This window comes from Convolutriloba macropyga, chromosome 12 (assembly GCF_964194025.1).
Source record: "Convolutriloba macropyga chromosome 12, txConMacr16.3, whole genome shotgun sequence".
NCBI lineage: Eukaryota > Metazoa > Xenacoelomorpha > Acoela > Convolutidae > Convolutriloba > Convolutriloba macropyga.
The window spans coordinates 20,969,849-20,997,524 of NC_134479.1; the positions used below are offsets into that span (position 1 = coordinate 20,969,849).

At 36.2% G+C, this 27,676-nt stretch overlaps 1 protein-coding gene across 1 annotated transcript in view; it reads right to left on the reverse strand.

The window, feature by feature from the left end:
• Positions 1 to 27,676, reverse strand: part of LOC142350415 (uncharacterized) — a 70,376-nt gene that overhangs the window by 40,979 nt on the left and 1,721 nt on the right. The window contains exons 3-5 of the mRNA XM_075402261.1: positions 25,156 to 25,285; positions 18,167 to 18,291; positions 3,672 to 3,823 (exon numbers count right to left, since the gene is read on the reverse strand). Coding sequence (XP_075258376.1) covers positions 3,672 to 3,823; positions 18,167 to 18,291; positions 25,156 to 25,285 — 407 coding nt within the window. The remainder of the gene's footprint in view (positions 1 to 3,671; positions 3,824 to 18,166; positions 18,292 to 25,155; positions 25,286 to 27,676) is intronic.

The window sequence follows — 27,676 nt, forward strand, 5'->3', positions numbered from 1 at the left end:
TATAAATCAAGAAAAGTCACAAAATAACTTCATGGCTGACTTTAATGGCTTCAATACTAAAGTTGATAGTAAGATACTGTGTAGATGTTAGGACAATGGAAACGGTTTTTCGAAAATTTCAATATCACTCTTTTCTGCATTTCAATTCAATTGTTCGGTTATTTTTGATTTTTTGAAAGTTTTTTGACAATTTTACATGTTTATTGGTTTTATGAGTCTTTGACAATTTTATGGCAAAAATTGCGTTATCTGATAGCTTCTATTATAGACAACGAAAAAGTGCTGAAGCTTTAAAATCACTAACAAAAGCAACATTTTAAAAAATAGCAATTCCTTGTTACCTCTGAGTTGATTAATCTTCGAGGTACAATATCTTTTAAGGCGTTTCAGATGACTTACTGCAAAGATTCGTGAGGTTCAATGGTTTTGAACAAATTAATACTGCAAAAAATTGAAGATTTGAAAGTTCTCTAATTTGAATTGCTTCTCTAATTTCTTTGAAAAAAAAACTTTGTTATATTTCTTTCGAGTCTATCTCTCTTTAGTGGCCAAATGTGCGTAGGTTTTTGGGCATATTATAATGGACCAAAACTGACATTCATGATCAAAGCTGCAAGACTCTTAGCAATGATTATTTTTTGTTTTTTCTTATGTTAGTTTTACAAATTTTGAGAACGTTTGTCTAATTGGATGACATTGTTCAATTGATCTGCTGGAGATATTCAGTAGTTCTATATTTTTCACTCTAGTCCCTAGATTTTATTTCAGGGCTTTTCCTGCTATGTTATTTTTGTTCAGCTAATTTTTTCCGAAAGATTTCTTTGTCGTAGAGAATCGTGAGTGGAACCTTAAAAAAATCTTACAACGTAGAGTTTGAAATGAACGCATTTTTTGAGCTACCTGTTTTTCAAGGATTTACCAAGATTTTTTAACTTCAGTTTTTTGGTATCAAAATTTTAAATCAAAATTGTTTTATACAATAAAATTAGGAACAGTTTTGTTTTCCTCATGCAAGAGCGGTAAATAAGAAAACGAATAGTTTTGGTTTCATAGGGAAATTTGCAATGCAGAGAACTTCTAGAATTTCTTTTTGCAATTTCTTTTTTGCAAAATTCTTTTTTCAAATAACCAATCAACAACTTAATGAGGCCCAATGAGCATTTATTTCGAATTTAGAGATCCATTGATCGTAGTTGTTTGGTTCCGAATTTGTGTTTTTATAATTTTTAGTGAATCTTTGTTTTTTGCATACTTTTGATGCATTTTTTTAGTTCTATGTCCTAATCTTGTAAATTGAAGATGCAGGTGACTTTCTGCAGAGATTCAACGGAACATGTTTATTATTTGAATGCATATCTAATGGTTCTTGATTCTTTGAATTAAACTTTAAAAGTAAAATTTTGTTGGTAAGACGTTTTTTAAGCTCTATTCTGTAAACATTTAGATCTGTCACACTAATGATAGGCCCATTATCTCTAAGCGTGACTCCAAAAAAAGCCTGCATTGAAAAGACTCTTTGATAGACATACCGAAAGTTATCAGCTAGCAACGTTTTTAATGGCCTTGACACTTTCTTCTGGCAGTTGTCTATTGAATTTTTGGTTTTGGCCTTTATTTGATTTCTTTTTTATACTCATAAGACTTTTTCTGATAATTGAAGGAACTCATTGGCATCCGTTCGAGGCATAGGTTACCTTTGTTAAAGATTTTTGTTGAGAATTTTTGGTTTCGATGCCTCTATTACTTCGAGCTGTCTCTAAAAGTTGGTGATTTTTTGTATATCGGTTAATCAATGTTAATTTTTTGAAGTCACATTATCACAATAGTGTGAGATCACATTTATGTTTTACAGAACATATAATCTTGTATATCCAAATTTTTTGCTGAATAATTCTTAATGACTTCGACAATTTCCTCTTTCATTCTTGCCTTCCATGTTCTTCGATTATTTTTTGAATTTTTCCTTTTTTATTCTTCTCTTTGTCATCTTTTTCACTTTTTCACTTATATATTGAAAATATGTAACAAAGAAGTTTTTAACCTAGAAACAACAAATAGTAGCTTCATGGCTGACGTTAATGGCTTCAATACTTTTGTGTTTTGTAAATGGTTTGCATATTTTTCAATTTTGCAACTTTTTTTTCTATTTTTGTATCTGTTGTTGTTTTTTTTGTTGTCCTGTCCTTTCGCTGAGAATTTTCAATGCTAAATCCCTTGAAGACTTATGAGCGAATCTATCCAGAAATTTCAGTTAAAAACTAGACTTTTCTGACCACTCAGATTTTAAAAAATTCTAAGGTTTTTTGAACTTTGCCACTTTTTTCGTCTTTTTGTCGACTGTTTATCGAGTCTCATCTGCTTTGTAGTTGAGGACAATGTTGTAATCTCATCTGCTTTGTAGTTGAATTTCTGTAAATTAGGTTTTATTGTCTGTAACTTAGGTTTTGTTTTATTGTATTTTTGGTTTAGCTATTCCGTGCTTTTTCATGTTAGATTTGAGACTTTTTTTTGTCGTTTGTATTGTCTTCCTGTCTTTTTAATGGCAGGTGTCTTGAGCTCTCTAATTCGGCATGTCATTTTATAGTATTGAAAAGTTTGGGTTTGTAGCATTTTTTTCTACACAAACATCTATTTCTGTATATCTATAATCTCTTTATTTGATAGACTATTAAGTCAAAAAGGTGGATAAGCGGGGTCGGAATATTATGTGCAAACGCATATTATCGAGCCTCCTTGCTAATTACCTAAAACTGTTGTGTTGCAAAATATTTTTCATAGCCCTGATCCTATGAGTGCTAATGATCAAAAAGCATATAAGCAAACGAGGGACTTTTATGCAAGTATTCGCCAATTTTTTTGTATTCAGAGTTACTTTCTAATTAATCACTTTTCCTCTTAGGAATATGAGAAATCAGTGGCGCAAAACAAATAGAAGAGACAACATTAAGTTCACGAAAGGCTGAAATTTTTTAAAATAGTCATTTTATTAAGAACGGAAACTAATTTTAATTTTCAGTAGACTAGCTTTTTTTGTCTTCCCAGTCAATTTTTAATGACAGCTAACTCAGAATAAGTTTAATAAAAAATTGTGGCTCAATAGATCATGGCATCCAAGTTCTCGTTGCCTATGTTTTTAAATAGAATGACGACGAATCTCCCATTTGATACTAAAGAAAACCTTTAATAAAAAACGACAAACTCATCGTGTCATTGACAGCGTTATGTTTTTTAGCCTTTTTATCTGGAGCTTTATACAACAGGGGCATTACGCAATGAACTGCCATCTGAGGATATCATTTCATTGAAAAATGAACTTCAACTCAATAAATTCAATTTGCACGAATTCTTAGACCCTTTTCCGTTGTTTACTATCTAAGATATGTTTTTCGTTTACAGGATATCATAACAAGCCAGCGCCCCGACCAACGGTTTATAACTACTATTGCGCTATAAGTTAATATCGTCTAGCTATAATCGTTCCTTCGTCGCTGTGTCCCACACTTTAAGGCCTTTTATAAATGTATTAATATGCTCTTTATGGAATTTTAGTTGTAAAATGGACCAAATTGGCCACTTTATTTGTTAGGGGCGGTGGCTGGTAATGATAAGGGCAACCCTACACCAATCACAGCCCAAAATTTTGAAGAGGATTTTCTATTCGTAATACTGACAAGCCACATTGAACACGTGATAGCCGCCCTCACACTTTGAATCATAAATATATTTGAAGTCATCGTGAATTGGAGACATTATTACTGTACAAAAGCTCACATCTGGGTATATAATTGCGCAAATGCTTTCGTTCAAGTATTGCTCGTCGTATCTGGAAACATCAGCTGAGCGTAAATAGTGAATTTTTACAGAATATAAAGATCAATAAGCTGTTTGTGCTCTCTGGTTACAAAATATCAATGGCAGAAAAAGGAGTGTCGTTATGCTAGAGGTTGAAAACATAACCCGGGTCGAGGTTTGGCGGTGAATTTTCGTAAGAAATGCGGTGAAATGCGGTGAAAAAAAATAATTTTCACCGCGTATTTCTTACATCTTTTTGCGGTGAATCGCGGTGAATTATTTTTTTTCACCGCGTTCTCAGTATTCTTACAAAAAAGAATCGTCCTTACACGGGTTCGAACCTCTGATCTCCTGCATGCCTTCCAATGCTTATTCCACTGCGCCAACTGTCACTTACTTGTTTGTTATTTCTTGTGAATTTAAATCAGATTGAGTAAACTTTGGAAACCATATGCGGTGAATTTTTTTAAGAAATGCGGTGAAATGTGGTGAATTATTTTTTTTCACCGCTTCTAGCGGTGAGAAAAAATAATTCACCGCTTGAGAGAAAGCGGTGAATTATTTTTTTTCACCGCATTCACCGCATTCACCGCATTTCTTACATTAATTGGCCATAATAGTCTATGCGGTGAATTTTTGTAAGAAATGCGGTGAATTTGGTGGTGAATTTTTGTAAGAAATGCGGTGAAAAGCGGTGAATTATTTTTTTTCACCGCATTCACCGCAATCACCGCATTTCTTACGAAAATTCACCGCATTCACCGCATTTCTTACGAAAATTTACCCAAAAACCTCGACCCGGGAAACGCAATGAGCTCGAGAAATAATGGGGTCTCTCCCATTATAGCCCCCACCGAATCATAGCCCTCCGTCCAAATTACGGTATATTTACGCTATTTGAAGTCACAGATCACCCGAATTTGGAATTTCTTGCATACTGAAAAAAGTTAAAAACGAGCAGACATTTTAAAACGCGGTAGAAACTAGCAAAATTTTAAAAACGAGGTAAAAATTAGCACAATTTAAAAAGGAGCTAAAGTCTGATTATGGCCGATTTTAGTCTGGATGGGTCTGATCATTATCGCATACCTCGACCTGGGTGACTGTACATTCCCAGTGAACCGACACTTATAAGAAAGAGTTTCTTTGATCATGTTTGTCGTATCAAAGTGCATCAAATTTTGATTCATTGGGTTAATTTGAGCAGTAAGCAGGTGGACTTTAATGGGAAAGGCACAAAAATTCAATGCATATGGTCGGACGGTCGACCTTAAACATCACAAAAGCTGCCGAAAACGAATATTTTTGAATGATTTTGATAAAAAAAGATACCGCTGATTTTAATTTATTTACATATGTAAATGACCTTCATCTCACTTAATTTAACGGTCTGTGATAAAAATTATTGAACTATTGGTTAAACGGTTACTTGGTTAGTGAAGGAAGTCAAGAATGACTTCCGATACTTTCCAATTTTTGATTTGAAAGTTACAGTTCGAGTTGAGAATGTCACCACCATTAAGCTATGATTGCGGGAACATAATGCTATATAAACCGACTGATTTGCAACAAATCTTGCCGCCAATTGAAACATTGATTAATACTTCTCTCTCTCACATCAATACACAACTTATCAGGTTACTGTGCCCAGCCAAACGCAGAGCTGCACACAAAAATTTTTCTGCAAGGCGGCCAAACAAAAACAGAGACAAAACAGCAAAGGGACAAGACACTGCAAAAGAGACCAGAAAGGGCCAAAGAGACGAAAAGCCAAAACGAGAGAGCAAGGGAGAGTCCAAAAAGAGAGCAAAAAGAGAGCAAAAAGAGAGAGCAAAGCCAAAAAGAGAGAGCAAAAGAGAGAGAGCAAAGAGTCCGAAAAGAGTAGCTAGCAAGGATCAACAGGGTGAAGTTCCAGGCCCTAGTTTTGAAGGAGTCTGTTTGAGTGCCGGCAAAGTGCCAAACCAAGATTGAAAACATTATTTGTTCTAAATTTGTAAAAAGTTACTTTCCTAAAAGGTAGCTTATTGGTTGTGACGCGCGTGCATTTCCGGATACCGTTCGGACATTTTTTTTTAAACAGCGCAACCTAATCGAACACCGTTCAATTTTTGAAAAAGCGCTGATTTGCTGAATATCGTTCAGATTTTGATTCTAAAACATTGTAATAAACCTGTAGAGCAGCGCAAAACTTAAACACTCTACAAATATGGTTGAACTTGATTGAAAAATGATTATAACTTTGGAAAAATAATCATGCTAATAAGGGGCGATACATGTAGAGACTGCCCTTGAGTCTGTGAAGTTATTGCAACCTGGGTTCCGCTAAGGATAACAACACCCGACCTAGAGGATTCTTTTACAGTCGAACCTTGTAAGGACGTGGCCTGGCCGTTTCTCAGTAACCAGTAATGACATAGACAAGAGGGTAGTGTGTGCGTGTAGGACCTTTTGTTTGCCGACCTTTTAATCCTAGTTCTCCAAAGAGTTGGTTTTTGTATGAAAGTAACGAGTGAAAAAAATTTGAATTGATAAATTGAATAGAGACTAATTTTTGCTTTGCATTGATAGACTGGTTAGACAAGAGATGAGTGATAAGAACGAACGTGTCCGATTCAGCGGGAAAGAGGAAGACTTTTTGTTTTTTTCGGAGCAATTTGAAGCTCGCAGTTTTGTCCTTAAGTTGTACAAGGTACTTGATGGTAGTAGTACATTTGAAGATTATGTCCCATCTACACGCCCTAACGCTTCACGAGCCGAAAAAGACGCAGCTATAGATAAAGGGAGAGAAATTTTTAAAGAAAAACCAATGCAAATATTGTATGAGCTTGTCTCGGCGTTAGACAAGCAGTCAGTTCTTTATCTTAGGCCATATAAAGGAGATGCAGCTCAAGCATGGGATGTGTTAACTAAGAGATTCCGTAGCTTTGAGAGACATAGATTGCAAAATTTAGTCAGCGAACTCACTAGCCTTGTTAAAAGAGACGACGAAAGTTTAATCGAGTATATAACAAGAGCAGAGGAACTACAATATAACCTTAACCAAGTCAACGAGGGTTTGAGTGAAAAATTGTTTACATCAATTCTACTGAAAGGTCTGCCGAACGAATTTGATAATTTTGTCACACTTGTTAAGTACGGTAGTGAAGATAAATCACTTGATGAACTGAAGCAAGATCTGATCAACTTTGACACTGAGCACAGAATAGAGAGTGATAGGAAAAACGCAAGTGAAAGTGTCTTCCTAACAAAGCACAAGAGGTGCCATAACTGTAACAAGTTTGGACATATTGCAAAATTCTGTCGCTCAAATAATAAGCCTCATAACCCACAGCCTAATACCAGCAAAGTAATTCAATGCTACAATTGCAATTTAAGTTTGGACACAAAGCTACAGAGTGTAGGAATAAAAAGTTTGAGAGTCATGCCAGGCGAAGCGTTAGATATGAGAAACAGAATTTAGCAAAAGATGAAGAATACTTCAGTTTCTTTTTATGCCCAGTTGGTGATGAGGGAGTAGGACTAGTGCTAGATTCGGGGGCAACAAGTCACATGATAAACAACAGGGAAATGTTTATCGATGTCGATGATAGTTTCTCGGGCAAAGTACTGAACGCAAACAAAACGGAGTCTGAAATTTGTGGCCGAGGTACAGTTGCATTTTTAGTTAAGGATAGTAATCAGGTTCATAGAAAAATTATCTTAGAGAGCGCCTTGTTTATACCTGAAAACTCACACAGTCTAGTGTCAATTAGTAAACTTAGAGAAGCAGGAGCTGAAGTTTTGATAGGACCAGAACTAAGCATAATTGACAAAAGCGGTCTAGAGTACCCATTTAGGCAGGAGAAAAATCTGTTCATTTGGGACTTTAGTGAGATTGATAAAACTTGCAAAGAAAATTGCCTACTGTCCAGTAACTTAAAAATGTGGCACAAAAGATTGGGTCATAACAATTTTACGGACCTTAGCAAACTAGTTGAACACGTTGAAGGAATGCGTATCAGCGACAGTTTGGTAGATGTATGTGAGATTTGTGAGTTGAATAAGGCTAAGAAACAACCAATAGCAAAAGATTGCACAACAAGAGCACAAGCAGTGTTGGACATTGTGCACACAGACATCTTAGGGCCTATTACCCCCGAGGCTGTAGATGGCCACAAGTACGCGATAGGATTTGTTGATAGCTTCAGTAGATATTGTAGGGTTTACTTTATGAAGTCAAGGGACGAGACTCTAGAGAAATTTCAGCAATTTTGTGCAGATGTAGGCCAACCTTTAACTCTAGTATCAGACGGTGCAAAAGAGTACATATCCAGCGACTTTAAAAAGTTTGCCCGGCTAAAAGGAATCAGGCTTGAGAATTCTGCGGCGTACGCGCCACAAGAAAATGGTAAAATTGAAAAAATTTTGGGACGTCACTGTAGGAACTGCTAGATGCTTAGGAGATCAGGCTTCTTTAGAGAAAAAGTATTGGACTTATTCGCTCAACATGGCGTTCTATTTGAAAAATTTTTGCTATCATTCGGCAATAAAGAAAACCCCTCATGAAGCCATGTATGGTGAGAAACCAAATCTTAGTTTCATGAAAGTGTTCGGTTGTGTAGCTTACCCTTTCATAGAGAAACAGTTCAAAAACAAAATAGACAGAAAAGCGAGAAAAGGAAATTTCATAGGTCATGCATTCGATAGTAGATCTTCTCTGATAGGAATAGAAAACGATCGCGGTGAGCTTAAGGTTCAAAAAACAAGGAATGCAAGGTTCGACGAGAACAACTATAACTTCGGAGTGAATGAACAGGCAAATCTAGATCATGAGGTAAACAAAGAGATGAGTGAAATAGTTTTTTAAGTGAAATTGTTGATCAAAATTTGTTACCTAAAAACGCAAAAGAGGCGCTCAAGAATGAAAACTGGAGGAAGGCAATGCAGGACGAATATAACTCACTGAGCGAAAATAAAAATTGGGACCTAGTTGAGGATAATGGAGCAAAAGTAGTGGGTAGTAGATGGCATTTTGGAGTTAAATATGGTCCGACGGGGGAGATAAGTAGATTCAAAGCAAGGTTCGTGGCCAAAGGTTACAGTCAAGTCTTAGGGAAGGATTTTCATGAGACATACTCACCAACGACTAGGTTGTCAACAATTCGTTTAATTGTGAGCTTGTCTGTTCAAAAAGGGTCGAAAATAAGACAAATGGATATAAAAACGGCATATCTTAATGCACCTATAGCTGAAGAAATTTACATAAAACAACCAGAAGGTTTTGAGCAATTAGACAACAAAAGAAAACCTCTTATTTGTTTAATGAAGGAAAGTCTTTACGATCTTAAGCAGTCAGGAAGGAATTTGTATCAGACATTTAGGAACTTTTTGGTAGCTAAAGGTTTTGAATCTTCGGTTCATGATAACTGTTTGTTCATAAAGAAAAGTGAAAGACAACTTCAAGGCGCAGTTTGTTTGTGGGTAGATGATATAATAAGCTGTGAATTTCAGGAGAACTTCTCGGCTTGGTTTGATAGTGAGCTGTCGAAGGATTTCAAAATAAGTGATTGTAGGGATCTTTGTTGGATTCTTGGAATGAAAATTGTAAAAAAGGAAAATTCAATTGAAATCAACCAAGAACAGTATATTGAAAAGCTGTTAGAGAGATTTGGACTAGAAAATTGCAAATCAGTAGAGACACCACTTGCAGAAATAAAACTAACAAAAGAAGACTGCCTTCAGGAGGGGAGTGAAGAGCAAGAGCGCATGAAAAATTTTGATTTTAGAAATTTAGTGGGTTGCTTGAATTATTTAGCTTGCTCAAGTAGACCAGACATTGCTTTTGCAGGAAATTTCCTAAGTTTGTTGAGAACCCAGGGGAAAAGCACTGGAAAGCCGGAAAAAGAGTTTTGAGATACCTCAAAGGTTCTAAGTCAAAGAGTTTAGTTTTTAGGAGGGGAGACAAGTTAACCTTAGAGTGTTTCTCCGATGCCGATTGGGCGGGAAATTTAGACCATAGGAAAAGCACTTCAGGATATTGTTTCAAACTTAGTAGTAGCTCAGCCGTTGTCAGCTGGTCAACAAAGGTTCAAAGATGTGTTGCTATATCAACGGCAGAAGCCGAAATGAATTCCTTAGTAGAGGCAACAAAGGAGGCCATTCACTTGAGAGATCTGCTTCAGGATTTAAGCGTTGAGGTACAAAAACCTATTGAGATTTTCGTTGACAACCAAGCATGCATAGCGCTCAGCAAGCAGTCCACTCACTATGGAAAAACAAAACACTTTGCACTTAAATTTCATTTCATCAGGGAGCTTGTAGAAAGGGGAGAGCTAGAATTGAAATACTTGCAAACTGACCTCATGATTGCAGATGTCCTCACCAAGGGGTTAGGGAAAACAAAACACGCTAGGTTTTGCGCGGCTCTCTTAGGTGACACCCAACCCGAAAGGAGGGGTGAAGGATGTCAAGAATGACTTCCGATACTTTCCGATTTTTTATTTGAAAGTTACAGTTCGAGTTGAGAATGTCACAACCATTACGCTATGATTGCGGGAACATAATGCTATATAAACCAACTAATTTGTAACAAATCTTGCCGCCAATTGAAACATTGATTAATACTTCTCTCTCTCACATCAATACACAACTTATCAGTTAGTTTCTGTCATTTGCATTAGACTACTGCATTTTGGCGCGCATGGTCAGTGGTTTCATGCAGCCTTTGACTTTGTTTCAATCTATTAAATTTTCGTTAAATCAAAAAAACATCATATACTTTAAAGGTGCTGAAGAAAACCGGTGACTGTGAAAGACGGTCAGTTGAAGAAAAGCTCAAAAAGAGCACATAGGACAAATTAAGGCCTTTCAATGTTACTTTCACTGAAAAACCGGTGAGATAAAACTAGTGTTAACTGCCGTAAAAATATCAAATAACCATTAGGAAAAACAAGATAGGAATCAAATTAGATCACTATGATTTACAGTCGGAGTTCTGATTTTGATACAATATGACCAGTATAGTGGAGATTCTCTGAATTTGGTCTATTTCGGGAGGCATCCTGATTATATAAGCACTTCAAAAAAGGATAGGAAAGTTCAAGATCAGATAACTAAGAGCTATTAAAAATTATGCAGATCAGAACAACTGAACAAGACATCTTCTCTCATTTCAATAACTTAATTTACTTGCAAGCCAAATATGCAAAATTCGGATTCAGATTTAAGCAGATTTATCTGTTTTGTCAGATAAAAAATTGATCTAAACAAGCGTCTCTAGCTTCTCTGATTCATTTCTTTGTCCCCAATCTGCGCTGGTTGAAGTTCGTCGGCTGGAATTACCAATTATTTAAATGAAATAGTTCAAACATTTTCCATTTCGGCTTCTGGTTGACCGTGACCTGCCCTCCTCATTTTTTTATTTGTAGACCCAAAAACGAGTGAAATGGTCCTCGGTCTTTCATGTGGAACGTATCTTTTTATTCAGGGAAATTAATGTTTCTTGTTTTTTCGATTTCAAAATTATGTCGCCAAAAACGGACCGAAATGGAGGTGCGACCTGTTTTTTCTCATTATAGCACCCAATGATCTTTTTCAGTTGAACCCTTGTCCATGTAGAAAAAGCGCCATTTCCTTTCATCATTTGTTATCTGCATGATTTAAACAAAAAATGTTTTACTTTGTCTGCACACTAATTTTGTCCCCTCAAGCTCCCACTTCACAAAAGCCTGATTTTGTTCCAGGTGTACTTTTTATTCGAACGGTGAGTGCAGGACAGCCCTCCTGACATCAAATTGATGCATCACATTGCTGCCGAAAAATCTTATAACCAAAGTTTCAAAGAAGTTCTTTTTCTTCACTTGTTTGAAATTCTTCATGACGTATCGTTTTTTGTACATTCGAACATTGCCGCTGGCTTCCAGTTTTAGTTTCTGAATGAAATCCATGTTTCAGGGTGTTCTCTCTAGGTTTCAGGTATCTGTATCTTGAAGCGCACAATTCCTGCTGTGAAGGGCATCTTTCTGTTATTGGCACTGATGTCTTTATTTTTCAATCGCAAAAATCAGTGAGAAAACTCCATAATGTTGGGTTTTAGTGCGCCAAACGCCAGTCGTCTAATCATTGTGTATTGACAGCTATCCTCTGAACTATTCCCGTGGTCTGACACAATTTCTCATGAGATTGTGGATTTTGCACTCTCGTCTCTTTTGTGAAATTTTAATAAATGACTGACGGCATTAATCTCCACTGACAACCATCTTGCTCCCTTTTTTGCTTAATTTAATAGGTGCCACCAAAGTCAAAGTTTTAATGAGTAAAATACCTGAATTATCGCCGATTTTTGCTTGGATCGCTGCCATGAATAGTTTTTTCAATAATGTTATTTAGTTTACAGAACGTTAGCGGCTGACCCATGAGCTCATATTTTTGAGGTTATGAAACACCCTGTATTGCAGTCAAAATTGCGAGGTTGAACTGTATCGTCGCCTTGTTGTTGTACCTCAAACCCTTCCTGAATTTCTTTGCCTCCGATATCATCGTACCTCAATTGCTGCAGGAAGTGTAGTTTTGTAGCTGGGCTTCGTTTATTTTGTTTCGCTTTGTTCCACTGAGTAAGTTTATTGTGTTTGTTTTGGGGTTTTCGGCTTGCCAGTTCATTTTCGAAACAAGATTTTTTGCACTATGAGTGTTTATTATGACTGCACATGGAAAGAGCTCTTCGAGAATGGAAAATATTGCATTTAAAACTGTTTGGTTGAGTTATATATGAATTTTGTGTTGTGCTCGTTTATCAAAATTGCTCCTAATTTTATGTATCATGAGTTTTCGCTGGAAGGCTTTTTTTCAAGGCTTTTCGTATGCTCTTTTTCTTAGTTTTGTACACTTAACCTTTGGGATGCTACAACACATTTGCTTAAAACGATTAATTTTATCACTTGCATTTGAGCATGTGCGATCAGCAAGAGTTGGAATGTCCGCAACATGACTTTTTAAAGCCTGAAAAAACTCAATTTTCCTTAGTCAGTCTTAAGATCAGAGAAAATTACTAAAATCAAAACGCACTATAATCAAGTAGATGTATTTTGGATATATCAGGCTTCGTTAGCAATGTAACAGTAAAATTGACTAATTTTGAATATCTGTCTGGTGGCCGATGCATTGGTTCAAAAGAGAATCAGCGGCCTCACCCGATCAAGCCCCGGTCAACCTTTTTAGCAAATGTGGGAGCCATAGCCCCTAAAATGGTATATCTTCATCGAGTGGACTCCGTCTTCATCTTCTGAGTACAGGGAACAATTCATTGGAATGATCATCAAATTTGATAGCGCATAACTTTGATTTTTGGGTAAAATGAAAAAACTTAAGTCAAAAAAGTTAAGTGGTCTGTGTTTTCACTCAATTGTCAATGTCTTTTCACTTAATGGTTTAGAATTAAATCCGAGGATGCGCCAGAATTTGTCATGTTTTCCTGATTTCAGATCTAGTGTGAAAGTGATTTACAAGTGTAGAGTATTGTTGTATAAGAGTTTACAAAGGAGAACTATAATCCCTAAAATTGGAGATGAAATAAGTTTGGATGGTTAGGTAACAAACCAAAGAAAAAATGCAAAGCTTTGTCGTTAATTATTAAGAAAAATCGAACAAATAGTTCACATTGCATAGAATGAAAACGTTAACTATATAATTTGGAACATGGGATTTGGGAAAGGTTATAGGTGTTACAACTTTACTTTTAAGGGTATATCTATTCCCTTTTCTCTTCCTTTGGGTGCGTTTGTAGGGTAAAAGCAGAGTGTTCCAGCAAGAATAATTCATGCCATTTTTAAACCCTCTATTATTTTCACCTCCTTTTCACTGCTCTTTTTTTCACACCGGATATTAATAACAGCGCGGTTTAGCTCTGCTCTAGTAAAATTCTTTCATATATGCAATATATGACACTACCGCACTGAATGAAAGAAGCAGCACCTCTTTATATGAAATAGGCGCACACATACAAAAACAATGGTAACATTTGAATCAGATTTTGTTTATAGATCTCTGAAATTAATTCATCTAAAGTATTCTAAACCATTGTCACAACGATAACAATGCTGCAAAAATTTATCCTTTACGTTTGTACATTGTCAGATTAATTTTTCGACTAAATTTTCAAAAGTTCACACCTTTAACTTTCATCCTTCTATCATTGTACATATTTTCATATATCATTTTTTGACAATTTTTCGACAAAATGTTTCGTGATCAGAATCACAACAATTATACATATCAAATGGGGTTGCAATTGCTCTAAGGATCTAAATAAAAATGAGAGGCTGCAGTTACATGTAGTCATTTCACGATTATTCGTATCTGTTTTAAAACAAACGATTAGCGAATAAAAACTAGGAATATGGGATTCAAGTGATTTGATTTTGTTGTTTCTTTTCGAAAAATTGTTTTTGCTAAGCATTTGTTTGGCTACTTTTGGTCTTTTTTCTGATTTTTTTCTTCCAATTTCAAAATCTTTGAGCCTTTGGATATACTTGAGCAGTTGTTTCAACGAAGTAGCATTCTCCAATTCTGCCGTGGAATGTGCAGAATCTTTCAAAGCTGAATACTCTTGCTCATCGATTGTAAAAACGTGCATAAGTGGATGCTGTAGGTTTAATTGTAGGAATTCGTAGTCATATTGACTGACTGCAACCACAGGACAAAATCTGATTTCGAGTCCATTTTTTTGAACGCTGCAGGGGTTCACCTTATGTACTTTTGCTCAAAGTTTAACCCAATAAGACATTGCAGGTATGCAGCAGAACGTTTATTATGAACCTGAATATCCTAATTTTTACTAAAAATTGCCAGTTTATTGTGCTAGTGAACTGCTGCGCGTAAATTGGCTTCAGTTGCTACAGTTTTGTGATCATGGGTTGCGCAGTTTGATTCACTTCAGTTTCACTCTCCGGCATCTTGAAACTTTTCATCACCTCCAAACGGAAGTTGGAGACAAGTTCCTCCTTTGCTGTTGTCGAGTTATTGAAGTTCACAAAATTTGTGTTGGCGGTCAGGCTTTAACTAAATGATCGATAGATGTGGGAAGCCTGACATCAGATCTCAGATCATATTTTTCTGTACAAGACATTGCGTCGCATCTCATCAGAAAGTTTGGGCTTTAAAATTGTTCCCCACATAACAGTGATATAACGTATGCTTGGCATATTTGAATAAATACACTGTTGAGCTGTTTTGAATCGCTGTAGTTTGACCTGATGAGTTGGTAGATAGACGAAGCCGCCAGTATCAGCTAGCGGCTGTATCCAATATTGATTGCTTTCTCTTGCACTGGTAGAGGCTGAAAATCAACATCCAAATATTGGAAAGTTGTAAACAAATTGTGATATATAAATTAAGTTGCTAGACAACTGCTTCTTACTTTCAACATGGGGAACGCTTGATTGCAAGCAGCATAAACGCTTGATCCAATTCATTGGTTTAGGCCTTCGTCATTTATTAGAGCTATTTTCGATTTGACTGTTGACATTCCAATGTACTTTGGCCCCGTCCGCCATAGCATGGATAAATTGTCCTCGGACTCTAATTGTGGCATACGCAATTGGATTTTTTCGTAAACTTTTAGGACTATTTCTCGCAATGTTAATTGAATTGACATTTCGAAAAGTAGTCCGAGATCTTTAGCTGTGACTTTGCGAAGCAGTTTAGATTCGTAATAAGTAAGAATTCTGTTTATCGGAACATCTATGCTCAACATTTGGTTGTCATTTCCAGAGGAATAGGAAAGAACTAAGTCGTCATTGTCATGAACGCCGTCAGCAAAAACAATCGGAAAGTGTATGTTGCTGCCCTGAAGTTCTTAGTTTCCGTCTGCAGCATCAGTAACCCGGACATAATTTTACTGAACTGTAAGTTTTCCTCCCCCGCAGTTGCAGAAATCGAACACAACTGGTGAGATCTTTGAATTCTTTTTTGATTTTATTGGTTTCCGCTTCAATTTCTGTGAATTGAACCTTTGTAGTTCTGGTAGGCGTTTTTCCATTGCATTCAAGGAATTCAATTGTTTTCCGACTGCTAAAATTTTTTCGTTAGATGATGTCGTCAGTTGTTGAAACCCATTCTGAATTTCTTGGATTCGCTGTATTCCTTTTCGGATGTTTTCTTTTTCACTCTTGAAAAACTCTGTACAACTAGAGAAAAATTTTTCGATATCGCATCCAATTTCGCTACCTAGTCCCACTCCTGCGCCAAGGACTGCAGAGAAGCAATGCGTTTCTGCCTCGATATTTTCGACTGACTTGGTGAATGATTGTTTAAGGCGAGAGTCTTTTCCATTTCCTTTTGATTGATTTCAGGTCAGCAAATTCTTCTCCATGTTCTTTGATTATTTTTGTCAACAAGCATGTGATATTGAGGTGATCTGTTGTGTCCAGTTTTTCAAGGTCCGGAAAAGTTAAATCGTGACAGAGTCCCGCTCTTGTTTTCTAATATTCATGGAAATTGTCTACTAATGTTGTTCAGTTCTAAGGTAGCCGGATTTTGATAACAAAATATGCATTTATGAACTGAACATTGATGAGTTTGTCCGCAGTTAGAACTCTCTCGAGAAAATTAAAAACAATTCCCTCCTTGGTAATTGTGTTAGCGCCTGGTGTTGTTGGAGAGATAATAGGGAAAAGGAAAAACTACTCTATAGAAATAACTTTAAACATGCCTGTTCATTATAATTGTGTTAGCGCCTGGTGTTGTTGGAGAGATAACAAGGAAAAGGAAGAACTACTCTATGGAAATAACTTTAAACATGCCTGTTCAACAACTTAAAACTTCTGATGGCGCCTTCCGTTGTATTAATTTTTCATACACAGATATTCATAATAAAATACAATGAAAACAGATTGACGTGGGGAATGAAAAAAATGCAAGGAAACACAATATGGATACGCACAAAGAAGAGAATTTTTCCGGGGGCAATTAAAACACCGAAGTCTTTTTCGATAATAGAAGAGTATTCCAAATAAACTATATAACGATTATTTAATCTGCGTCAATTTTGCAAAACAAATGCTTCTCTTTAGGGGGTATCAATTCATCTGGGTTTATCAAGTTTGTTGCGCTATTTTTTTCCCTGTCCCCTTGCATGGGAGGTTCAAAATATGGTCTTTATTGGTTATTTCTACTGGTAATTACATTAGTGTCAGTAATAGGTCCCTCAATTCAGGGAGGTCTCAGCTGATTTTTTTTCTTGTAATCAAGATCAGGTGGTCAACTTGAAGATCAAATATGTTTCTAATCAGAATTTGCCGGTTCTTAGATTGTATTCAGAGGTCTACCTAATTTAAAATAAATGGCCATAACTTGTGATTCTGCGTTGTTTTGATTAAAAAGATTGATTTTCTCTGAATAACTTATTTGAACTTTATTGCCAGCCTGTGACATTTTTGATTACCTTGGTAAACAGCGTCACAGGTAAACTTTTGAGACGTTAGTAAACTGCGTCATAGGGAGGGAATGAACATAAGATAGGAGCAAAAGATGTAACATGCAATTTTCACTGTATGTAACTATTTCTTGATAGCATGATTGCCTAATACATTTTCGCAACTTCCTTTTAGTTGAGGAATGGAACAAGTAAGTCTACAAAGTAACTTGGATTGGATGCAAGAATGTTATATATCTCTATAAAGTGGTACCTTTCCTTTTCATGCATCCTGGAAAGAACGCAAACTAAATGTGGCTAATTTTGGAGGGAAAACCTTGTCTCAAATACGCGTCTCATAAATACAATATATGACAATGGGGTTGGTTCAACGATTTCCATACCATTCACAGCAGAGTTATTATTCTGTTACTTTCAGGAACAATAAAATTGTAACCATAGCGGCACAGATTTGCCATCTCTGATTTTTCAAAAGAAAATTTCGGGTAATATCGGGTAATTTTGAGTTTTTCAGAAAGATGTGCACAAAAACAGTTCACACTTTTTTAGACAAGAAATTCAGTGATCTTGGAACAAAAATACCCAAGAAGGGCTCTTTTGCGCTGATATCACTGAAGGTTTATTGTTTTCCGATGTTTTCATAAGAAATAGGGCCGAAATTGAATTGACATAGTCTGACAGGTTTCACATACCGAGTTGAAATGATATTTGTTATGTAATCTACGGATTTTTTTTACACCATTCACTCTTTTTCAAATAAAATTTTTCTCGAGTATTCTTTTTTAATGCTTAATTGATTAATCATTTGACCTCATACAGCGTTCGTATATGAAAAAAAATTGACATGTATGATTTCTTTGGTTTCATAGTAGGGTCTTGCTTAACAATGGAGGAGGGAGGTACAGTATAGCAAATCATATATGAGCGATATCCGCGATAAATTGAACTTCAAAATGCAGTTATTACCTGAGGTCCCCTTCTACATATCTTCTGTCAATGGGTATCCAGCCGGTGAGCATCCTACCCGATGTTGGGTCTGGAGGCAGTGCTCGATCTTTGATGTATCCCATATAGTATAAGAGTACTATTTCCTAAATGAGAGAGGGGAGATATCAACCAACAAAATGAAGGGTGCAATGTACTAAAACTGAAAGTTTGTAAGTCAACACTCTGTTAGGCTCAGATGTCCCTATCCCAGGTTGAGGTCCAAAATGACTTACGAAAATACCTATCCAGACCAATTTCTCTTATGAAAATATCCAGACAGACCAAAAACACGTGTGATCCAGACTTTCGCTCGTTCAAAATTTGTTTCATGAGCTCGTTCGCAAGTCCTTATTAAAAGACCCGTCCCGACCAAAAAACGATATGATCCGGACTTTGTCTTGCTCATGTTATGGAAATACCCAGGCATACCAAACAAGTTTTAGGTCCAGACTTAGTGTCGTTCGTGTTTAAAGAAAAGCCCATGATAAAGACTTTAAAAAAAATTCTCAATTAGTTAGGCTGTTGATGTCTTGTGTAAGTTTTCGTTTTCTACCTTTTTGAGCTAACTCAAGTGCTTACTCCACAGCTTACTAAAAAGTGATGTCAAGTTTTCTAATTTGGTGGAATGTCTAAAAAATCGATGATTTTCAAAAAAATCATGATGAGATCCTGTGGTTCAAGGAGTTCCTCAGTGTTAGTCACAACGTTCCCATAGTATCACTCCAATCTGAAAATTCTATAAGACCCATAAGTTTTGCATTGTGTTGGTTATTAAAGTTGTACATTAGGAAAGTTTAATTCTGAAACGAAAATAATTTGTCTGTTTTTAAACGAAAGTTTGTCTCATTTGGTTACTATTGCGTTCAAGTGCCTTTTGTCAAATGTTTTTCAAAACTCTTATGGCTGTTCAAAAATATAATGTGACCCTCTGGGTCAAGAAGTTGTTGATTGTCGCTCATAAAGTACTCTAAGGATGGTAAACAACAAGAACTTTGTTAAAGTTTTGTTGCAAAAAAAAATAATTTTTACAGAAAAATCAACATTGTCATAAATGTCCGTCCTTTTCTTGTGCCCTTATAGGAACCCTCTCCTATGTGCTGTATATTAAGTGTGCCTTTTTTCATTATGCCTTTGTGATGTAATAAAATCCGGGTCTAACCGGGATTCCCTTTAAAAATTTAAATCGAGTTTCGTATAAAAAGGAGGCTCGGTTTTCTCTGGGGCTGCAAAACAAATCTCGAATAATCTTTTTTTTTGTGGTATTGAAAAGTAACGATAGCTCATGAATATTAAATAGTTTAGACGCTGAAAAGAAGTGTATGGTGAAGACTTTAGCTCGCATATGACAAATTTTTTGCTCGTTTATCGGGCAGAATCTAGCTCGTGTATGCGGAAGAACGCGGCTCATCTATGTTGTAGAGTTGGCGCGACTGTGGGGCAGTCTTTGTCTGGCCTATAGGGCACACTTTGGCTCGACCGTAAGTACTGGTGCGTTTATTTTGCTCGTTAAAAAATTCTCGCCTGTGTATTTTTGAACGCATGGTAACCCCGGAATGCGTTCAAATGTGACCTGTGCCGTAAAAGAGGACCTCAAACTGCGATATCAAAATCCAGAAGCAAAAGAAAGAAACAATACTATCTTGTAAAACGTATTCTGTACCCTAGTTGACACCAGATTGTTATCTTACAAGATCTATTTCCAGAATTTCTCAGAATTCTCCCAAAACACACTTGAGTGGGCTTAAAGAATCAATTTGAAACAAAAATTCTCTCAGTTATCTATATTTTATTAAAGTGCAACAAAAATTCAATCAACTAATTTGTTAAGGATCTTTTGTACAATGCAAACACATTTAGATAGTTACACCAAAAAATTCAAAATGTTCAATTATTATATATATATATATATATATATTGTTTGATTTTTTAACAATTAGTCAACACAATTACGTTTCTGAGAACGTGCAATAGTTGATACTTATAACTGTTCCTATCATTAAGTTACAATTTTTCGCGCGTTAATTTTCTTGGGCAAAAAAGTCATCATGGGCTAAAAAGTTCTCGTCCCATTCTTTCCCTGTCCAATCATGTTCTACTTCGCTGCTTACTTGCATGATAAATGGTTATCTTGCAAATTCTTGTAGGACAACACATATCTTGTAAGATCTTGCAAGAAAATACTGCAAGACAATGCGTCGTCTTGCAAGGTCTTTTAAAAATCATTCAAGAAATTGCAAGATAATCAATCGATTTGGAATGGGGTATCAAAACAGGAAAATCACCCGAGTTAGTGCCCTGTCATTATCTGGCTCTAACGAGTAACTAGATCACTAAACTCTTTGTTTTACAAATCTTTGTTTTGTCTATGTAAACTCAAAAATATAGTGTAAAATTTTACTGTGTTAGACCCATTTCTTCACTTGCAATTGCTTAAAAAGTTAGAGATCAACGCGCACAAAAGTTTTGTTTTGAATAAAGAACGTCAGGATATGAACAAACGAAAGACTGAGAAATTCGGCTCAAACTACAGTAATAAATTAAGTTAAATTAGCAAGTGGTATTCAAGTCAGAAAAACATTTAATCAGAAAAAAGAATAATGGTTCAAGTCCCCAAATTGCAATTTAGTGACTTGATCACGTTGCTTTTTTCTGATTAATTTTGTTTAAATTATCTAGCTTGAATGCAACTTTTTAATATTAATATCTAAGTTTGGGACTGTAGTTTGAGTCGAAAATCCAATACACCAATTTTTCGTTTGTTAACACGCCTATGTTCTTTTAATCATGTCAAAATTTTTGCTCGCGTTGATGTCTAACGTTTAAAGCGTTTACCGGAGAAGAAATGAGTCAAACAATGTAAAAACTAACAATATAAATTTGAATGTATTGTCAGTGCTCATAATCGGTGCAAAAGAAGTCAAGATACAAAACTAATCTAATCACCACGATGCATAGTAGGGTTAGCAAAGGTTATCCATTATGGTTTGCGTATAAAAACTCCCGGAAATCAGTCTTAAAGGATACTAACAAACATCGAATGCATTTGCACATTTCTAAGAGCTCATTCGCACTTCCGGCGCTATCATAATCATTCAATACGCTCTGGAAAAATTTTACATGAAATAATCTAACTGTAATAACACCTATCTAGAATCATCGGTTTGAACCGAGAGTTGATTCACAGCACCATTTCTTGAAGATTCCTTCATATAATGATTTGAATCAATCCTCAAGAAATGGTGCTGTGAATCAATTCTCGGTCCGAAGATTCTAAATAGCTGTTATTAGAAATAGATTATTTGATGTAAATTCTTTCCAGCGTGTTTTGAATGATTTTGATAGCACCGGAAGGGTGAATGAGCTGTTAGAATTGTGCTGCAAATGCACGGGATGTTTGTTATCCTTTACGACTGAATTCTAGAAATTTAGCAGAAGCGAACCATATTTGTTAACACATGCTACCCAAATCCATATATTCATCTTGATCTTTTGATCGTATATCTCCTGTCAATCACACAACTCTGCAGCAAAGTATCATTGACCTATTCTCCATTTTTCGAGAAACAATTTTTAAAACCGCTGGTCATTCCGCCTGCGAAGGAAAATAACTAATAAATTTACAATGTCTATAAATTTAAGGACCCATCAGTTTTCTAAATTAAAAAATGAATTCTAAAATAAAACTAAGTTGTTGTCGATAGTCATAATCATTTTCTGCTTAGTACATTCTTTTCTTCACAACTCTTTTGCCTTTTCTTACTTTGATCGATCAACAGACAGTGAAACCGTTGAACTACACAGGAAAAGCACAGAACTTATTAATCTGAACTACATTATTTATGGTGATGATGCAGTGAAATGGTCATTACAAAACACTATGGGGACCAGACGAGCAACCCAATAAGCTTGCACAACTGGCTAAAGGCGCAAGCAATAATGAGAAGAAAAACAACAAGGTGCTATGTGAATCATATGAGACGGAAGTTGCATTTGGGGAAGAAACAAAATAATTTGTGCTATCATTTGACACGGACTCTATATGGAACAAAAATCAGGCTGATGAGACATTATTTTGTGGAAGATGAGGACATAGGAGAACGAGCAAAAACTTCAAAGTTTTTTTGAGAGAGATTTCAGAGCGTTGAGACAACGACAGTGGTGAGTTTGTTGGCACAGCTTGCTCGACTGCAGCTTGAGGATTCCCAGGATATAGACAACTTCACAATCAGAGGACAGGGTTTTCTCACAAGGCTTCAGGAAACATTGGAAGAGTATCAGAGACCCTCTTCGACGCCTAGGTCTTCAATTGTCTGCCAATGTGGTATAAAACTTTTTTTTATAGGATATCTTCAACCCGGCAAGGAAAATCACAGAGTTGAAGAAAAGGCTGCAGAACTTCCATGAGAGCACAGTACTGAGACACAAGAAACAGAGTGGTTCAGTGGCACTGTCAGTGAAGCATGACTTCAAGAAGGGACCCGGGAGATGACACTACTTGCGTGTTGGATCCCGTGACACTTTGCCGAGGACTGCAGGATGTAGGAGACAGCACAATGCAGCAAATGGGGTGGAAAGGTTACTCATTCAGGGCCTGGAAGAGAAAAAAAGATGGACGCAAACATTATTCAGTGCAATAGGTCCATTTTCATTTACACCAGACAAAGAATATTGGGCGGATCGTACGCCGAAATCCCAACGGAGAGCTTTACCATTTGCGGGGCAGATGCTGTGTGATGATCAACACACCCTCAAAGGGGTTGCCAATGCGAACTCAAGATTACTTCGTGTGTGCTTGACTGTTTTTCAAGCCTGCACTCTAAAAAGCACGCTATGCGGCAAAAGGTTTCAAATAAGTTAAAACATTTTACTACTTTGAGAATTTTCCGCATATCTGTAAGCAAGAAACGTCAAGGATTCTACTTCAGCTATCATCAAAGCAGAGTCTTGTGATGTACCAGTTTGATATTAAAATGGTTTTCCAGCAATCACCAATTGAGAAAAACTTGAATCTAAAACAACCACATGATCCTGTGAAACGAGGATACGACTGAGAGAAGCTAATATGCCGACTGAATAAATAAATCTTTTGTTCGAAACAGGCTGCAAACGGCTGATATTAAAGGTTGTCGAATTTTCTGCCCATACATGGACATACAAAAATAAGGTACAATCATCCTTGTTCACTGGAGCAGATACAGATGGTCAAATCTTTATTTTTGTCTGGTTTGACAATGTTATAGTAACATCGAGAAGAATGGCAACTATATCCGATGTCATGAAAACGCTCGATGTGACACTCCACGAGGATGAGAGATGGAGACTACACTGGTTTCTGGAGCTCCAAATCAGAATAGACTAGGGCAAAGTCGCAGTTGGTCAAGCGCGCTACATAATAACCATGCTTCAGCAGTTTTAAATGGACCAAATGAACCTGCCAAGACTTCAGCTGACTTGAAATTCAAAATTCATACTGCAGAGAAAAGAGACGGAGAAGTGGATCAGAAGATTCTCAGAAGCTTGGTTGGATGAGCTATTCATCTGGCGCAACTTTTGGGGTCAGATATCATCTTTACAGTCACAAAATGGAAAGACAAATAAATCGACCCACCAATCAACACTAGCTCTGCAGTAAAGAATTTCTTAAACATCTTCAAGATTATAAGGTCTAAAACTTTCTTAAGCAAAAGAGGCTATTTATGTTTTAATGAGGGAAAACTATGCAGGCTGGTCTGGTGATGTGAACGACAGAGAAAATCAACTTCCTTTTAATTGAACGGACGTGGCGCAGCACTCAGCTGTTGTGTCTAAAAGAAACCCCGTTTATCTCTCTTCATCAGAAGCAAAACGTCAGGGCATGGCGGTAGCATTCCATGAGGCACTGTATTTGAAGCAACCTCAAGAGGATTTTGGCATCCAGTAAAAACATCCAATTGCAATTTGAAACGACAACCAGAGATTTATCAGACTTTGCCGAAACCCAGTCATTAACAAAAGAAGCAAACACATTGAGGCAAAGTTTCACTTCAATGGTGCCAAAACTGAAGGCTGGATAACTTATTTTTACTGCGTTCTTACTGACAAAATAGCAGCGGACATCTTTACAAAACTTTTTCCCGAATCAAAGCTGGAAAAATTGAGAAGAGTTTTGATGAGAGCATAATCTACATTATCAACTCAAGTCTGAGTAGATGTTCTTAGAGTTTCTGTTCAGGCTATTGTCTTAAACTATTTTATAAACACTAAATGTTTGACTTACCAGTTAATCAAACGGGAGCAAAATATTTCAAGTCACTATTTTGAAATAATTGATTCTTCAAGAATTGGTTCTGTGAATCAATAATAGGTTCAAACTTATAACTCTGGATAGTTAATCTTAAAGTTAGTTTTCTTGAGGTAAGACCTCCACTGCATGTATTGAATGATTAGGATTCCACGTGAAGTGTGAATGATTTCTAAGAAATGTGCAAATACATTTTATATATGTTATGCTGTGCGGCTGATTTCTAGGATTTTTACAGAAGCTAACCATATCGGGTAGCCGTTGCGATCCCCCCTTTGAATCTTGGTGCTATTATTAGTTTTGTATCTTGACTTAATCGCACTGATAATGGGTATATATACAGCTGATTTTGGGGTCCTTTTTATCCTCAAATCCAAATCATTATCTTGATCCATTAATTGGATGCCTGCCGCAAATCTCTAAGTTATAGAGTTATAGTTTAAAGTAGCGTTTGGTTATTCTCTTTTTTTCGGGAAATTAATTCTTTTACTTAGTTTAAAACGCTTTTCATTCCGCATGCGAAAGTCTATAACTCAACATTGTGAAAGCGCAAAAATTATGAAGTTATCATCATCAAAAACTTTAACATGATCTCGTCGATTTATTTTAAATATCGTTCCATAGGGGTCATAGTACAGGAGGCATTATACTGTATCTTCTCTTTGTCCAAGCAAAATTAGTTTCTTACGCGGTTGAACTCCGATTCTTTCTTCTTCAAGTAACTCTGATTCGCATACTTGTAGAACAAAACATCGGAGGCGTTGACAAAGACGTCTAGTGAGCTTTGGTTGCTGTGTAGAGGAAGGATTGCGTGATCTCTGAAATTTAAAAAAGCTTAACTGATTAACTTCCATTTTTCCATATTTTTCTCCTCAAACGATACACACAAAAATAAGTCTTGGATGAACTTTTGTGCACCAAATCTTGGAGTGAGGTGCTTCTGTTAATCATAAACTTTTGAGCATGAATTAGGCTTTGCACTCTGTCGATTTGGGGCGAGCTCGATAGGCGAAGCACCTGTTCAATATGATTGCCTGACTCTTTCGTCGTAAACTGGAGCTCTCGTAAGAAATAAATTAAACAGGATTAATTAGTATTGTTGAAAATAACATATAAATCAACTGTCTCTATAATCTGTAGATCTATAGGTCTCTGATTCTCCACATCGAGCTAAAAATTATACATTGAAAGATTTCACAGAACGGTATTGAGAAAAGCGTTTGATTTCAGCGCCAGGAGAGTTTTCAAAATGTTGTAGCAAGTAGAAATTTCGTAAGTAGATTCCTTATCGAGCTATTACAGACAGTAAACACTAAAACTTGATGCTAGCTAACAAAAAGACTATGATAAAATTGCTTGTGTCAAAAACTAACGACGATGGCTCTCAATTAACTACGAAAATTAACAATTTCTGTTAGAAACACTAAAGAAGACAACTTCCTAAATGGAGTGAAGTTAGAACAAAGCATACCTCAGAAGTATCTGAATTATGAAATTACCTTCGACAGTTTATTTAAATTCGACAATTACATTCGACATGAACAGTACGGGTTCATGAAACAACGTAGCACGGTCACACAACTCATTTCGTACTTGGACAAAGTTTATGCTGCTAAAGATACAACTCAAGATCGCTTGACTGTATATTTGGATGTGAAAAAAACTTTTGAATCAGTTTCGCACAGGTTACTATTTCATAAATTATCTTCATTTGATTTTGATAACAATCTCCTAATGCTCTTTCAATCATATTTTATCGGTCGAATGCAAGTTGTTAAAGTTGACAGAAGTTTTCCAAGTGAAGTAGTGGTGACATCAGGAGTTCCTCAAGACCCTGCTTGGTCCACTTCTCTTAATCACTTTTATTAACGATGTTACACACTTAGTACAACATTCTGAATATTTTCTTTATTGCAATGGCTTAAATTGTTTTCTGATTCTTCAATTGACAAAACTCAAAATGATATAGACAGTTTATCCTCCTGATCAATTTTAAACGAGTTGGACTTTCATTCGGACAAGTACAAAATGTCGTCTTTTAGTCAACGGCACAGCAATGCTGACCTCTCTTTGAATGGGTCGCGCTTGAAACACGCGGATTCAATTGTAGATCTGAGCATCACTGTGAACAGTTAATTGTGTTGAGATCGGTTTCTTTTCAGCTAATACGAACAGACTTACTCCTTGTATGGAAATTGCTAAATGGTTGTGTTGATTCGAATCTCAAGGCAACTTTTGTCTGCTCGACATCAAGAACTCATCAGTTTGGACGATTTGCAATTTCAAAAAACCCGAAATTTGAGACGGATGAACATTTTTTGAATCGTTCTCAACGAGCTGCAAATCATCTGATGCGAATGAAGATTATCGATTTTGACATGCCTAAACGTCAGTTTACGTATGCAGTTGACCAGTTTTCACGCACTCGAATTGAATACTTTGACCTGGAAAACTCATGTTCTTTTTATGTGAATTGCTCTTTTTGCAGGACTTAATGTTTATTTAATCACCTTTTGATCTGTAAAAGTTGTTTTGGCATTCTTTGTACGCTTTTATGTTTTTCCCTAACAAAGAATTGAGTCTCTTACTACTACCACTACTACTATTTGTGAAATTTCAAAAGAACAACTACATTGATTAACGATACTAGAGCCAGCCATTACATTATAAATGGAATGCCTCAAATGCCAGGACACTTAGATTTTACTTCTTGGACTCAAACATTTCTTGTGTGAAATCAAAACTTTTTCTCGCGTGATGAAAATCCAAATAGTTTTTCTTGATGAAAAAACGTCTCGTGTGATTTAAGATGCGAAAATTTTCTTCGTGTGATGAAAAGTTACACGGTTTTTCGTGTGAATGATCTTATGAGAAAAATTATCAATTTCTAATGGAAATTTTTTTTCGTAAGCTGTTTTTTAGTTGTTGTATTGTAAGATGATGAAATGAACTCGACAGTAAAAAATTTTTTGAACGCTTAATCTGGTTTAAGTGTTGAACCTAGATAAGAATTGATTATTTTGCTAGAAGAAACAACAAAGTGTGGTAGAATCGCCCAAAACCGCGAAGGAAATGTTCATGACTCCAGAGAATAATCTATAATTGAGGGTCGCACAATTTTGAATTCAAGTTTTATTCGCTTTTCCTTGAAGTTAAAAAGGAGAACCAGGAAAACTGTCGTACATGTATGAAAAGACTTTAGCTCGACC